Here is a 13594-nt window from a genome sequence, read left to right on the forward strand (position 1 = left end):
GAGTGGCTGTGTGTTCCTTTAAGTAGAATTGGAGCATCCACAGTTTAACTATAACGCACTAAGTACCGCAGTGCTGCACTAAGTACCGCAGCAATTTCCTAATGTTGTAAACCTGCTCAACATTTGGCAATAAAACCCTTTCTGATTTCTGATTTCTAAATGGCAGAAAGAAACTTTTAACATCACATTCATTCAACTAGGAGTGGTTGATTCACCAGAATAGGGATATCTATATCAGTGCATTTAAATCCAAATCCATTTTTGCACAAATTTGCTTAGCCAAAACGGTTATTGTACACATTTATTTCCTAAAATTTAGGCCCAGTGGGGAATGCAGATTAACTTCTGTTTTAACTTCTGTGTCATCTGTTTTACAACTGGATAGTTTATTATGTACTCAAGCTTCTCTAAATAGGTTATGACCGTACAGTCATTGGCTGTGACTCCCTGTGATATGTTTTACCGCTCCGCTTTGATAGATGGCAGCAGATCTCTGGCTAGAGCTGCAAATGGTACACTGAAGAAGAAGTGGGCGTGGGTTTGCTGGCACTACAGCGCCACTTTTGAGCGGTCGTTTATGTTGTCAACAATAACAGACCGCTGAAGTTGTCAAGCAACGTCGAGGAAAAGTCATACATCAGTCCCGCGACGGTATAGTCTTTAGTTGGGTATGAAAGTACATTATATTATTTTATTTTGATTAAATCCAGTTGTGTAATGCATGAAGTCACAATTAAAAACAGCAGCTCTAGACCCTGATGCTGACATTGACTGTTAGCATAGACAGTCTTTGGTTGCTAGGAGCCGAGCTGAGCTAACGCCACTGGTTTAACCTTAGCGCTCTGCACTTAATGAGAGAAAGCGGTTACACTGTGCATAGATAATTGGTGAAGATTCAAAATCAGTGAAAGTCAACGATTAGCTTTATTGTAAGGTTAACATTGAAATGTTAACGAAAACTTGTGATCTGTGTATGGTCTTCAGATGAAGGGCTGGTTATGGCTTGGCTTAATAGTGATAACTGGCCAGTTACATAACAAAGCTATCGAAATATTTTGATAGCTTATTTGTTCTGCGGGCCCAGAGGAGGCACTGGCTAAGCCCCAAAATTTGCTGGCACCCCCAGTGGCTCCCCCTGACTGCCCTATGTTGGGAATAATGTAATAAGGGTGCAGAAAAGCTGGTGCCAGTCCCTGGACAGATCACTGTGCATCTCAGGGCCAACATGGAAATCTAATGATCTAATATGTATTTGTATTTCATGAACAAGTTTGCTGTTAAAGTGAACTCCAGTCTTGGAGAGTGAATCTTAAGCTGCTTCTAGTCAGCTCTGCTGAGAATCAGTGAAGCCATCCTGGGACTTCCACTCAATTAATTGATCAGTCGATCAGTTAAAACTGATTAATATAGATTTCAAAATCTCATTTGGTTTTCATATTTACCTATTTTCAGTGATATAAACTTTAATACCTTCATAGACATGATATAAACTTTATTAGCAGGAAATTAAGTAGGAATATCATTCTTTTAGATTAATTATTTTGTCATATTTTCAAGTAACCTAGAGCTAAGGTTAAACCAGTGGCGTTAGCTCAGCTCGGCTCCTAGCAACCAAAGACTGTCTATGCTAGCAGTGAATGTCAGCATCAGGGTCTAGAGCTGCTGTTTTTAATTGTGACTTCATGCATTACACAACTGGATTTAATCAAAATAAAATAATATAATGTACTTTCATACCCAACTGTAAATTCTGTTTCTGGTGTGCCACCTCAATATTTTTAGTGGCTCGCATATGGCCACCCCACATACTTGTTGCTGTGTCTGTAAATGTTATGATATAGCAATACGTGAATAAAGTTGATCAAGTTTTGTAAATTAATTCAGTTCAATTTCAATTCAGTGTCATTTTTATAGCAATAATATAAAGAAAATTGAAAGAATCAGAGAACCCCTTTGAACAAGCACTTGTTTAAGAATGAGAACTTTTTCAGCAGATGTCTAATTATATATATATTTAAATACCTGCAGTCAACAATCGAGGGCAAAGGACAGTGCACGAGAGAGGTGAAGAAGCGAGTGCAGGTAGGGTGGAGTGGTTGGAGACGAGTGTCAGGTGTTGATTTGTGACAGAAGGATAACAGCAGTGAAAGCAAAGGTTTCTAAGGTGGTGGACAGGATAGACAAGATCAGAAAAGTATATCAGAAAGACGGCTCAGGTTAAGTGTTTTGGAGGTGAAATTAAAGAGTAGTTTGGACAATATTGGATAAAAGATGTTGAATATGAAGCTGCCAGGCAGGAGGGAAAGAGGAAGACTTCAGAGGAGGTTCTTGGTGTAGTAAAGGAGGACATGCAGAGGGTTGGTGTGACAGAACGGGATGCTAGAGATGGGGTGAGATGGAGGCACGTGATCCTCTGTGTCGACCCTTGAAAGGACCAGCTTCAGGAAGAAGACAAAGATGTAATCATATACACAGAAATAGGAGAATTTTCTACTTAAATTGAAGCAATCGTATGAAAAATACGATATGGTGTGAAAGTAAAGTTGCCGTGATGTGTGCTGTTTTTCCATTACTGTGATCTTGAAGTACTCCTACCAATTTAAATAGTTCTCTTTGTCTTACTTTGAATATTTTTATTCCTAGATCAAAGATGGCCCCGGACAGTGCTCAGATTCGGCGGCAGGGTGCTCAGGACTTTATGGCTTACTATGAGTTTGCCTGTGCCAGGCAGGAATCTGTCCCCCTTCCTGCAGTTAAAATGAACCTCAACAAAGGGATGCTGGACTTTAATGGAGACAAGCTGAAGCTAACAGACTGGCCACCCGTTCTCAGCTCTATATCCATTAATAAACACCTGCACCACATAGCAATAAGTAGCACATACCAAGCTAGTTTGGCTTCTGGAGAGGCAGGTACATTATTGAAACAGTTTATACGATTTTAATTGTCTATGTTAGAAACTTGTTGATTTTCAGATTTTACTTAAAACAACAATGTCACCATTGGTTTCAGATAGAAGATATCTTAAATCTAGCTTCAGGAGGAAGATTCCAGCTATTCGCTCCAAGGATATGACATTAAAGCTGTGCAAGGCCCTCAGAGAGTGCCTCACTGTCTCTCCCAACCTCAAGACGCTGCAGCTCAATGGACTTCCACTGAGAGAAAGGGACCTCATCACCCTAACAAAGGTGAAAGCAGAGCATTTTAAAAGCAAAGCATTGTAACTGTTTAATTTTTAAAAATGTTATTCAGAACTTTTTCTGTGGTTTTTGCTTTTTTGTTCACTCTTAGAATGGACATTTATTAAAACAAGTTCTTTGTTGAAATGATCCTAATCTAGGGTTTGGCAAAAAGCACTTCCTTGGAAAACCTATCTCTGATTAACTGTCCAATCAGTGATGAGGGCTTAGAGGGTATGTGCAATTATATTACTGTCTCCTAATTTTGTTCAGGAAAGGAGTTTGTATTGTATGTTACCTGTGTAACTGTGTGTTCTCTATGTTTCTATATGTTTTAGTCATTTGCCAAAGCGTTAAGTATTCTGCTAACATCAGGGCAGTGGATTTTAGTGGATGCAGTCTTACCTGGAGGGGGGCAGAGCACATGGCCAATATTATCAAGGTATAGTATTTGATTTTCAGTGTCATCTGGCAGTCTATTTTATTTTTTATTGAGAGATGATTATTTAATAATTGTAAACTATCCAGATAATAATTGTTAAAAAAGTTTGTTAGGGAAAAAATTGAGGTGCACAGTGCAGATTACAGCAGCATGTTTTTTGACAGAGGGATTGTAAAGCTGTATACACACTGGAAGCGATTTTACTTGTTCACTTTCTATGGTCTCTAGTCAAAACGTGGCCTTGAATCGCTTCCAGTGTATATGCAGCTTAAACCTAGAAGATTTAGAGAGAGAAGTTATCAGTTAGTCAGAACATTATGTAATAAAAGATAGAATAAGACAATGTGGGCCTTTTCGTTCAGTAATAGAAGTGGAAGAGTCTTAAAATTTTTCATCACAACTTTTGTAAGAATCCTTTTATTTATCTTAAAGCATCAGGGTATGCAAAGACATGGTACGGCGTGGGCGGAGTCTCTGAGGTATCGACAGCCGCAGTTTGAGGGTATGGGAGGTCTTCGCCGTGTCACACTTAACTGTAACACTTTAATTGGGGACCGGGGTGCTGCGGCTCTTGCGAGTGAACTTGCTGAAGACCTCTGGGTTAAAGGTTAGTAGATTTGTGAGTTTGTGGTGTTTGTTGTTTTCCTTATTGTACAAATTTTTGATAGGATTTCTGTTTCTGATTTTTGGCTTGTAAAACAGCTGTGGACCTGCAAAGATGTGGTCTTTCCAACGAAGGCGCTCGTCGTTTGCTAGAAGCCTTGAAAACGAATTCTTCTTTGTGTGTGCTGGATATCCGTGGTAACCCGTTAGTTGGTAAGTTGCTACCTAAGTCAAGGCAATAGCATTTTCTTGTTTTTTTCCAGACTTAATAGCACTTTTCCCAATCTGATAAAATATTGTTCGTTCCACTGCTTGAGCTGGTTTGTTTTTACGTTTCCATTTGACATATTAATGCAAACCAAATTCTGTGTGTGCGTGGCACTTTCCAATTGTAGAAAGATCATTTGAGTAATACTGTAATTACATCAGTCATGTAGTAGTTCATCTCTAAACCAACGAAACATAAATTTCTAGAAATGTTTCTGGTACTTAATCTTCACTGATTTTGAGTTTTCCTTTCAGATAAACTCCTAATTAAAACTATAATAGAGAAAGTACTAATGAATGGTCATGGACAGTCACCAGAGGTAAGTTTTTGGGAGAAATATTCCGGGGGGGTGGAACCATTGCTCTAGGTGGTGTATTTGTATGCATGTGTCTTCCTTATGTTGTCCTGCAGTATTGCTGGATCAAGCCTGCAGCGTCAGAACCACAGAGAGCTTCTGGTCCAAGGAGGAGAGCATTACCCAGTACAGTCAGAGGGAAAGCTGCATTTAGAATAGGTATTTATGTATACATACATTTTTCTTGTTCCATGTTCCAGATAAACACAGACAGACTGCATGTAACTCCATGTTATTGTCTCCCTAGTCAGACAAAACACAGTAAATTCAGTATTTCTGGTTGTACACCTAAAATCAGCCTATTAAAAACAGATATTTATTCATTTATTTTTATGAGCATAGGCACATTTCTCTGTTTTATGTTGGGGGTTTTTGTGCATGTATGTGTGCAGTGTAAATTCACTGGAGGATTTCTTTCAGTCTGTTTGAGATAGTATTGCTTATTCTCTGTGTCTTTTCAACTTCTCAAATTAAAATTTTAAGTCATCTGGAGACATGGTAAGAACTGAATTCATTGTGATTTTATTTTGTTTCTCCTGCTGATAGGTGCAAAAATAATCTTGAATTTGTGATGTGTTTGATTATGGTTTAGTTGACTTTGCCCTTATTTATAGGATGATTTCAGTAGATACTCACCTAGATTAATTAGTCTTTCATCTATTTGCGTGTGATGTTTATACCCTGCTTGTTAGAAGCAAGTAATATCTGCTAGTTTCACAAAGCATGTAGTTCTTATCATTTTTGCATTGATTAATTCATGGAAAGCCCACACACATGTTCTGCTGGCCATTATAATCACTTCCACTATTTTGCGCATATCTTGTGTTATTATTGGGAGGGACCTAACAATTTTCTGTGAGCAAAGATTTATCAGTTTGTCATTTATCATTGTTCAGTTTAATTAAATATTATTAATGCACATTAATGCCTAGTGATGCAGTGATTAGCACTGTTGCCTCACAGCAAGGCCCTGAGTTCAAGTCCTCTCTCAGGCCAGGGTCTTTCTGTGTGGTGTTTGCATGTTCTCCCCATGTTTGTGTGGGTTCCTACGGCTTCCTCCTGCAGTCCAAAGACATGCAGTTAGCGAGGTTAGGTTAATTGATGATGGTTAATTGCCCATATGTGTGGATGCGAGTGTGAATGGTTGTCTGTCTCTGTGTGTTAGCCCTGTGGCAGACTGGCGGCCTGTCCAGGGTGTACCTTGCCTCTCGCCCTGAGACTCCTAGGATAGACTCCAGACCCCCCACGTCCCTGAATTGGATGGCAAAAGACGATGGATGGATTGATTATTATTCATTTATATAGTGCCGAATCACAACAGACACCTCAAGGCACTTTTAATAAATGGTGATAAAGTACAGTTCATAATACTATGAGGACTTTGCATCATCAACGCTGCGCCCTTCTTAGAGGTGAAGATTTCTCAGAATTCATGGACATGTCTTCTCTTTGCAGCCACTCATAAAGGACCATCTCCTGGTGGACGGAGTTCAGCTGCTGCTCTGAAACCTAAGCCATCACGCACCCCCCATGTGCCTTGGCGTGCTGCTGCACGAGCTGGACGCCAAAGGTGAAGATATGTTCAGAAGAAACAACAAGCAAACAACAAAAACTATGTTCCATTAATAAGTTTGGAAGATAGTTTGGATTGTGTGTGTGTTTTGGGGGTCTGGAAGTTTATTTTTTCTGCATATGGAAACCTGTAGGGAATGTAACTATATGTTTAAAAAGCATTCACTGTTTATTATAGTCATGTAGAGACTAATACTATGTTTTTGCTTCTGCAGAGGTTTGCCTCCTGGAATTACTGTAACAGACCATAGCTTTCAGGTAAGCTGTCTTGTGTCTGTGTGTAATGCAGCGTAATGAATAAAGAGCCCTAAACAGCAGCATTAATGTTAATATCTTATTAGGGTGCAGCCACAGTGAAAGTTACCATGGAGTCTGATTCAGAGGCAGAGGAGGATGATGAAGAGGAAGTGGTGGAAGTGGAACCGAGACCATCTTCTCTTAATCGTCAGGACAGATTCATTTCGCGGAGGTTTGAACAAATACAGGTTAGTCATTTTTGTAATGTGTTTTTGCTGCTTCTAAAGTCAAAGATGTGGTATGTGAAGAGTTCATTAAACAAAACCACCTCACACACTGCTCTTCTGATCCATGCCCTGTAGATGGAGCTAAACGAGTGCCGTATGAGGCTCGGAGAAGAGCGGAGGGCCAGACTGAAGGCTGAGTCCAGGCTCATGGAGGTAAATAAAATCTGTAATACATACTAGAGATGGACCGATCCGATATTACGTATCGGTATCGGTCCGATACTGACCTAAATTACTGGATCGGATATCGGAGAAAAATAAAAAATGTAATCCGATCCATTAAATATCATGAAAGCACCTCACAAAACTTGCAACACACCGTAACTCACCTCAGAACGTTAGCAGTCGGAGCAGTATGCATCACGTGATAGAGCAGCTGTGGCATGCCGGACCTGTCGATGGTCTGGATAGCATTTGGAGCTTCGCTAGCAACCCGGCATTTCATCTCCGACAAAGTTATCCCCGAGAGAAGTAAAGCAAGTGTGTAAGTCCATCTCTGAATGTTTGTAAAGCATTCCCACGTTAAGCTTAACAAGCGACTGCCTCTCTCTCTCTCTTGCTGCTACTTCAATCGTGAAACTGCTTAAATGATCAGCTGATCGGCTTTTCTGTCGCGAGTCCGTGTCTCTTGTTTGTTTTTGGCCCACTTTGCACCAGAAAGAGGAAACCAGCGGCTGAACAACAGCAGCACGTTTAAGCTTGATCAGCTGTTGTTAGAATGTATTTAATATTACTTTCTACTCGAGGATCTTTTTCTACGCAGCTGACGCTGGTAACTGTGCAGGGGCGGATCTAGCAAAGTTTAGCCAGGGGGGCCGATAGGGCATGAACAGGGAAAAGGGGGCACAAAGACATACTTTTCTTTCTTATTCTCATTTAAAATGTCGAGCTTTTAATAAATAATTATCTGACACCCAAAGTTTTAATTTGATGTAAAATGAATAGAAGTCCATTACTGTATATAGTAACTATTAAGTCTAATATATATCCTAGTAAGCTATAGTACTTTTTACTTTGGGAAGGTACCATCTGTGCAGTCTGCAATTTTGTTGAAGAAAGATGTTGAATCTATTTAATATTTCTTGAAAAATAATTGATTTCTGTGCATTTTTTTTCACACTGCATCAAATTAAGGTTGATTACGTCGATTAAGCATCATGAGGTGGCGCGTGAGGGGTGGTTCCTTATTTTTTATTTATTTATGTTTGTTGTTGCTGGGAGTTGGAACCCTATTAGTTAGGTTGCTTAATATTTACGCTAAGTACTCTTTAAAATACCAGAATAGGGAGGATGGTGTAGGTCTAAGTTTATTAGATTGATCAGTATTGCTGAACTATGAAATATTTTTTTTGTATACAGGTATAACAGAATAGCTTTAGTGTAGTTGTTGTTTTAAACTTGAGTATGAACTTGCAGACTTGCAAAATGCAGCAAGATATTTTAAAAAACAGTTTTGTTGATTAAAAAAACACTATATCGGATTCATATCGGTATCGGCAGATATCCAAATTTATGATATCGGTATCGGTATCGGACATAAAAAAGTGGTATCGTGCCATCTCTAATACATACAGATAAATTTATGCCTGTTATTTATTTTTAATGTTTTCCTTTTATTGCAAGTTTTAATCATAGAAAATCCATAGAAAATCAACCCTCTCACAATCAGCTGATTTCTTAAAATCTTTGAAAATTAATTTGACCAATATGTTCCAAATCACAGACCCTTGAAATACACAAAAATGGGTCAACATTTTTACTTTTTTTTTTTTATCTGTTATTCTTGACCAGCAATTTTGAGCCCTCATAAGTGCAAGAGAGATGCATTCTAGTGGCTGCAAATCTAAAGTTGTTTTAAATTTACTCCAGGGAATTAACAGAAAACAGCATGTTGGTTTAATTGGTGTACTTTTGCTATTGAAACTGTGTTATTTCCCATGTTATTTGATTCTCAAAGTTGTTTATAGAAAATAGTGTGATTCTTTGTGAGTCAGGTGGGAGGTACTTATTGATTTTTCATGAAGTAATGCAACAGCTCGTCCTTTATTGAAGAGTCAGTTTTATTGAACAGTCGTGTTTTTTGGTTGTTTTTTTTAATGAATAAATAAGACTGTGCCTTTATTCTTTATGTAATTTCTGTTCAGTATGAGCTGGAGAATGCTCGTCTTCGAGATGCCAATCACTCCCTGTCAGAGGCACTTGCTGCCAGTGGCTCTGCATTAGCACCACCGGCTTCCAGTGCTCTTGAAGATGAGGCAATTCTGGAGAGCATTGAGACATCATTCACTAAGTTTCACGCTTTCCTGGATTTGCTCAAAGATGCTGGGTGGGTATTTTTAATGGCAGCAATTACAAAATGCCACTGTTGTCACAGGACCTACGTGGTTTACTGAAAATCCGTTCTTTAAAAATCTTTCAGTTTCATTATGTGTGGGTGTGCTTTTTTCCACTTCTTGAGCCAGAAGTTGGCCTTTAGTTTTGTTTTGAATGGATCCCCATTTTAAGTGGCTTATATTTAACTGTCTTTTTTCCCCTTGTTACATTTAATGTGTGTTTTAGGACGATACCTACAGTTATTTATTATATTTTATTTTTTATAAAGTTATCTTTGTGCATCGTACAAAACATTGCAGAAAAGTGTTTGCTTGATTTTTGTAGAGTATTACAGTCTGGCACCCTGTGAGTAAACTTTTGTGTAGCTTTAATATTTCAGCTGCACGATGAAGCAGCTTATTATTGTAGCTCTTATCATTTATAGTGTAACAATGTGGTCTGCAAGAGTAAGTACATTCAAGTGGTATAGAAAGAGCACATACTCAGATTACACACTTCTGTTAGTGATGTATCATTAAATTGTTATGTTTGGCAAAACCACAGGTTGTGTAGTTAATGGCTCGTATTTGACTTGGGATAAGATGTCAAACAGGTGTATTTTCTAAAATATTAGACTAGTGATATTTAAAAAAGGTGTGCATCTTAGATTTCAGTTTCTTTCGGAAATATCTGAAGTTAATTTTAATATTGGCCAATTTGATATTGATTCTGCAGTTTAATTCTGACAGGATGGGTTTCATTCAAAACGAAACTCTAGGTTTGTCATTGTCATTTCTTGGATTAATACGTGGAAACCAAAGCCCATGGGTTAGGTATAATTTCGCAGTCATCTTTGAGTCAGTTACTCACTCAGTCAGGGTATCATTCTGGAATCTTTTTAAATCTAAAATGCGCCCACTAGCCACTTAGTTAGGTGCATCTTCTTGCACAAGGTTGAACCCATTTTTGCTTTCAGAACTACCTTAATTATTAATAGAATAGATTAAGCAAACATATGCTCTGCTGGATTAAGATCTGGTGACTGTGGAGGCTCTTTGAGTACAGTGAACTCATTGTCATGTTCAAAGACTAATATGACGTTATCATGCTGAAAGCAGCCATCAGAAGGTGAGTACACTGGGATCATAAAGGGATCAGTGAGAGTAGTCAGATTAGCTGTGGTGCAGTTATAAAGGGCTTCAAAGAAAATATCCCCTCACACCGTTACACCACCAGTGTACCCAATATCTTATTATCTTAGTCACATCTTACCATAATCATTTTTTTATTTGCATTTGTTGTAGGAAAAAGGTAGGCTGGTATTAGCTGGTTATCTACTCTGGAAGTTCATTTTTAATTGATTGCATGTCTTTTTTTTAATTTCTTGTAGCTTAGGTCAGCTAGCTTCAATGGCTGGAATTGACAAGTCAGATTTCCACCCTCTGGGAAAACCTCAGCTTTCCTCCACAATAGAACCACTTTTGCATGGTGCGACATCACCGCCTGGAGGGCGTTACAGGATCGATGCTCTGTCTTTGGTAAGAATATGCAGAGCAAACTTTGGAAGCATGTTCTGTTGGCAGGTGGGGTGAATATTTTAAAGTTTGCATAAGCCAATTTGCGCACAAATCTGTACGCAAATTGTGGATAAATAAATCATTGCTTCACAGCACTGTAGACTTGCCCTCTGTGATAATGGTGGACATTAGATTTGTAAGCACATCAAGCAGAAATGTAGATTAACTTTGACTACAGATTGTTAGGTTCAAGAATTATAGTTTAATGCATTCACATTCCCTTTTGCAGCTCAGGATGAGAGGAGTATCTGTTAATGAGACATTATTAATGTTACTTCAGTTTTAGTTTTGATTAGAATAGTTAGAATAGAATCGTTTTTCACATTGTCTCATCAAATGTAATTTCTGGTTTTTAGGTAGGAGGTGCCCCATCTGCCTACCCCGTTGGATTGTCTGACACCAGATTGCACAAGTCTCCATCCCCTACTAGAGCAGCCCTTCATAAAGAAAGGTCACTTGATGTAACTTTCACTCAGGCTTCTGCACCAGCAGCAAGTGGTGTAGTGGATGTAGAAGAGGAAGCAAATCATTTTTCAAAGCCTGACACCCAGCACGACTCAGGCTCTGAACACAGTTTTTATAGCCAAAAGTCCTTTGATAATATTTCCTTTGGTAAAACTTCCCAGACTCGGCCAAGCCACCCCACGAGCAACAGCAACTCTCACAGAAACAACAGTTCCCATGGATACAGCTTCAGCAACAGCTACACTTACAACCGTGCTTCTCATAGCAATGGATCTCGAGGTGGTTCGTCTGCAAGTGTTAGTGACATTTTAAGCGACAAAGAGTCTGTAGGATCAGTAGGGTCAAGGAACAGGGGAAATGGAAGGCTGGTGACAGTAGGTCAGTCAGGATCAGAAGGGTCAGAGAGGAAAGCCCCTTCTACGAGAGGCGCTCTAGAGCAGGTCAGATCTCTGGAGAATCTGGGGGTTCAGTCAGATAATGAATCCTAACTAGGCGACCATAAACTTTCTCCCTGTGTGTCAGTGCCTTTTCTTCTATGTTTAGATATTCGCTGCGTTTAAATTGTAGATTTTTTTTTTTGTCACCTTTATAAATGTTTTGTTCTTTTTTTCTTTTTCTTTTTTTTGCATTTTCAGTCCAAATCATTTCAGTTTAGGGAAACAAAATGTTTTTTGCATTTAAACCCAAATAAATAAGTGATTTAAAAAATTAGCCTTATATTATTGTTTTTACATTTTAGATTTACATTTACAGTCTTATTGAAGTTTTTCATAAAGTGCAGGGAATCTGCAGTTTAATTCAGTGCGACATTCTCAAATCTGTAACTCTGTTTCTTCGAGTATAATCCTGATTCTTGTAGCAATCAATCAAATACTAGAAAGTTTACAATTTCAAGACATTGCATGGGAGCTTAAAGCAAAGTGTCATTCCTTGTTTCACATGTGCTCTTACTTATTTGTAGCTTTGGACATTAAAGTAATTTTTTTAAATGACAGATTTTTTATATTTAGAGGTTTTTTTTTAAGGCTCTATGATATATAATGGCACAATTTAATGTTCCTGTTATTTTGCTTTAAATTTAGTTTATAATAAACTATTTTGCAATTTTACACCTAATAAAGTGTTCTTATCTTTATTCTAAACTTGACATTTAACATTGTCAACATGTGCTCATACATAAACTGTTTGTTCATCATGTGCAATACAGAAAACTATTATTAATATTTAATGACTTAGAGTTAGTGTGATCTTCTATCTGATATGAACCACAAGAACAGCTGCCTACTGAGTAATGCAACCTTAACATAACTTTTATTCTCATTGTCAGGAACCATCTTTTTGATAGGTTATTTTTCAAAATCCAACTTAAAGTGTCACAAGGGTAAGAAAATTAAACAAATCCCTGCTGGGAAAACAACTAAAGTACTTTTGAAATATTTTTTGTGTGAATATTTAAACTCCAGTTTTTGTTTTTGTTTTTTTTGGAGTCCTGACTCACTGTGAGCAAAGCGCGACTTTTGTGGGTCTGTATTTCTTAGCTTGTGTATTCGTTTGCCCCTGATGTCACCCTGGCCTCTGTACTGTGTTCCTTCTGTTCCCTGTCAGAGTTATCTGTATTCTGTCTGTGGATTTCCTGTTTTATTTTGAAGGTTCAGATCTTATATCAGTGTTTCTAGTTTCGCATCCTCTGTCTCGTTAAGTCTAATTTCTCCGGGATGTTCCCACCTGTTCCTCGCTCCCTCGTGTTCCTGCCTGTGTACTTGTCCTGCAGTGTTCAGCGTCCCGTCGTACTCTCAGATTGTGCCTGTGTGTTTCCGTTCTCAGCATTCATTGTTCAGTTCATGTTTTGTTCATCGCCAGCAATAAAGCTGTAGTTCAGTTGCAATTCAGTCTTCTCGAGTCCTGCATTTGGATCCTCACCTCCGCACGCCCGCACACAGAGTTCTGACACATTATCCTAACACGTAAGCACCAAACGTCAACCGAAAACAGAACGGATCTCTGGAGAGGTGACAGATTGTGCGTAATGCTTCCAATTTCAGTTTCAATTTTTATATGTTTCCAGATATTTTGACACAGAATTAATTGGAATACAGAAATATATGTAAAATAGGTTGATTAATTACATTAATTTTGTAACTTTTTATGTTTTTTGGGGGGGGGGGGGGGTAGCTATATCTGCTAGTAGTTGTGATCAGTAAGTGTACATGTTGACTTTGTTTTTCTGTTTATGACGTCTGAGACATGAAATTGAGTGATATCTCTCTTTTTGCAACTTTCCAGCAAATCCAGCTGT

At 38.4% G+C, this 13594-nt stretch overlaps 1 protein-coding gene across 6 annotated transcripts; it reads left to right on the plus strand.

Annotated features, from left to right (window-relative positions):
• Positions 1-428: 428 nt before the first annotated feature.
• cep78 (centrosomal protein 78) lies at positions 429-11890 on the plus strand. 6 transcript variants are annotated; one of them, XM_026188378.1, is made up of 17 exons: positions 429-668; positions 2029-2459; positions 2644-2912; positions 3013-3188; positions 3341-3413; positions 3518-3621; positions 4054-4228; positions 4324-4437; positions 4747-4811; positions 4904-5006; positions 6303-6417; positions 6635-6677; positions 6761-6904; positions 7019-7096; positions 9088-9269; positions 10647-10794; positions 11190-11890. In XM_026188378.1, the coding sequence occupies exons 3-17, from the start codon at positions 2651-2653 to the stop codon at positions 11784-11786; spliced, it is 2379 nt and encodes a 792-aa protein (XP_026044163.1). In that variant the 5' UTR covers positions 429-668; positions 2029-2459; positions 2644-2650; the 3' UTR covers positions 11787-11890. The 6 variants fall into 6 exon arrangements, with proteins under 6 accessions (XP_026044163.1, XP_026044160.1, XP_026044162.1 ...); XM_026188375.1 differs by having other exon boundaries at positions 2029-2082; XM_026188377.1 differs by having other exon boundaries at positions 429-651; positions 2029-2082.
• The last annotated feature ends 1704 nt before the right edge of the window (positions 11891-13594 follow it).

Source organism: Astatotilapia calliptera, chromosome 12, assembly GCF_900246225.1.
Source record: "Astatotilapia calliptera chromosome 12, fAstCal1.2, whole genome shotgun sequence".
NCBI classification, from domain to species: domain Eukaryota; kingdom Metazoa; phylum Chordata; class Actinopteri; order Cichliformes; family Cichlidae; genus Astatotilapia; species Astatotilapia calliptera.

Bases quoted from the DNA above. Each gene is read 5' to 3' on its own strand.
- cep78 (XM_026188378.1), top strand. From the start codon at position 2,651: ATGGCCCCGGACAGTGCTCAGATTCGGCGGCAGGGTGCTCAGGACTTT. The intron at 5,007-6,302 runs GTATTTATGTAT...TTCTCTTTGCAG, and splicing joins GAAAGCTGCATTTAGAATAG to CCACTCATAAAGGACCATCT. The intron at 10,795-11,189 runs GTAAGAATATGC...TCTGGTTTTTAG, and splicing joins GGATCGATGCTCTGTCTTTG to GTAGGAGGTGCCCCATCTGC.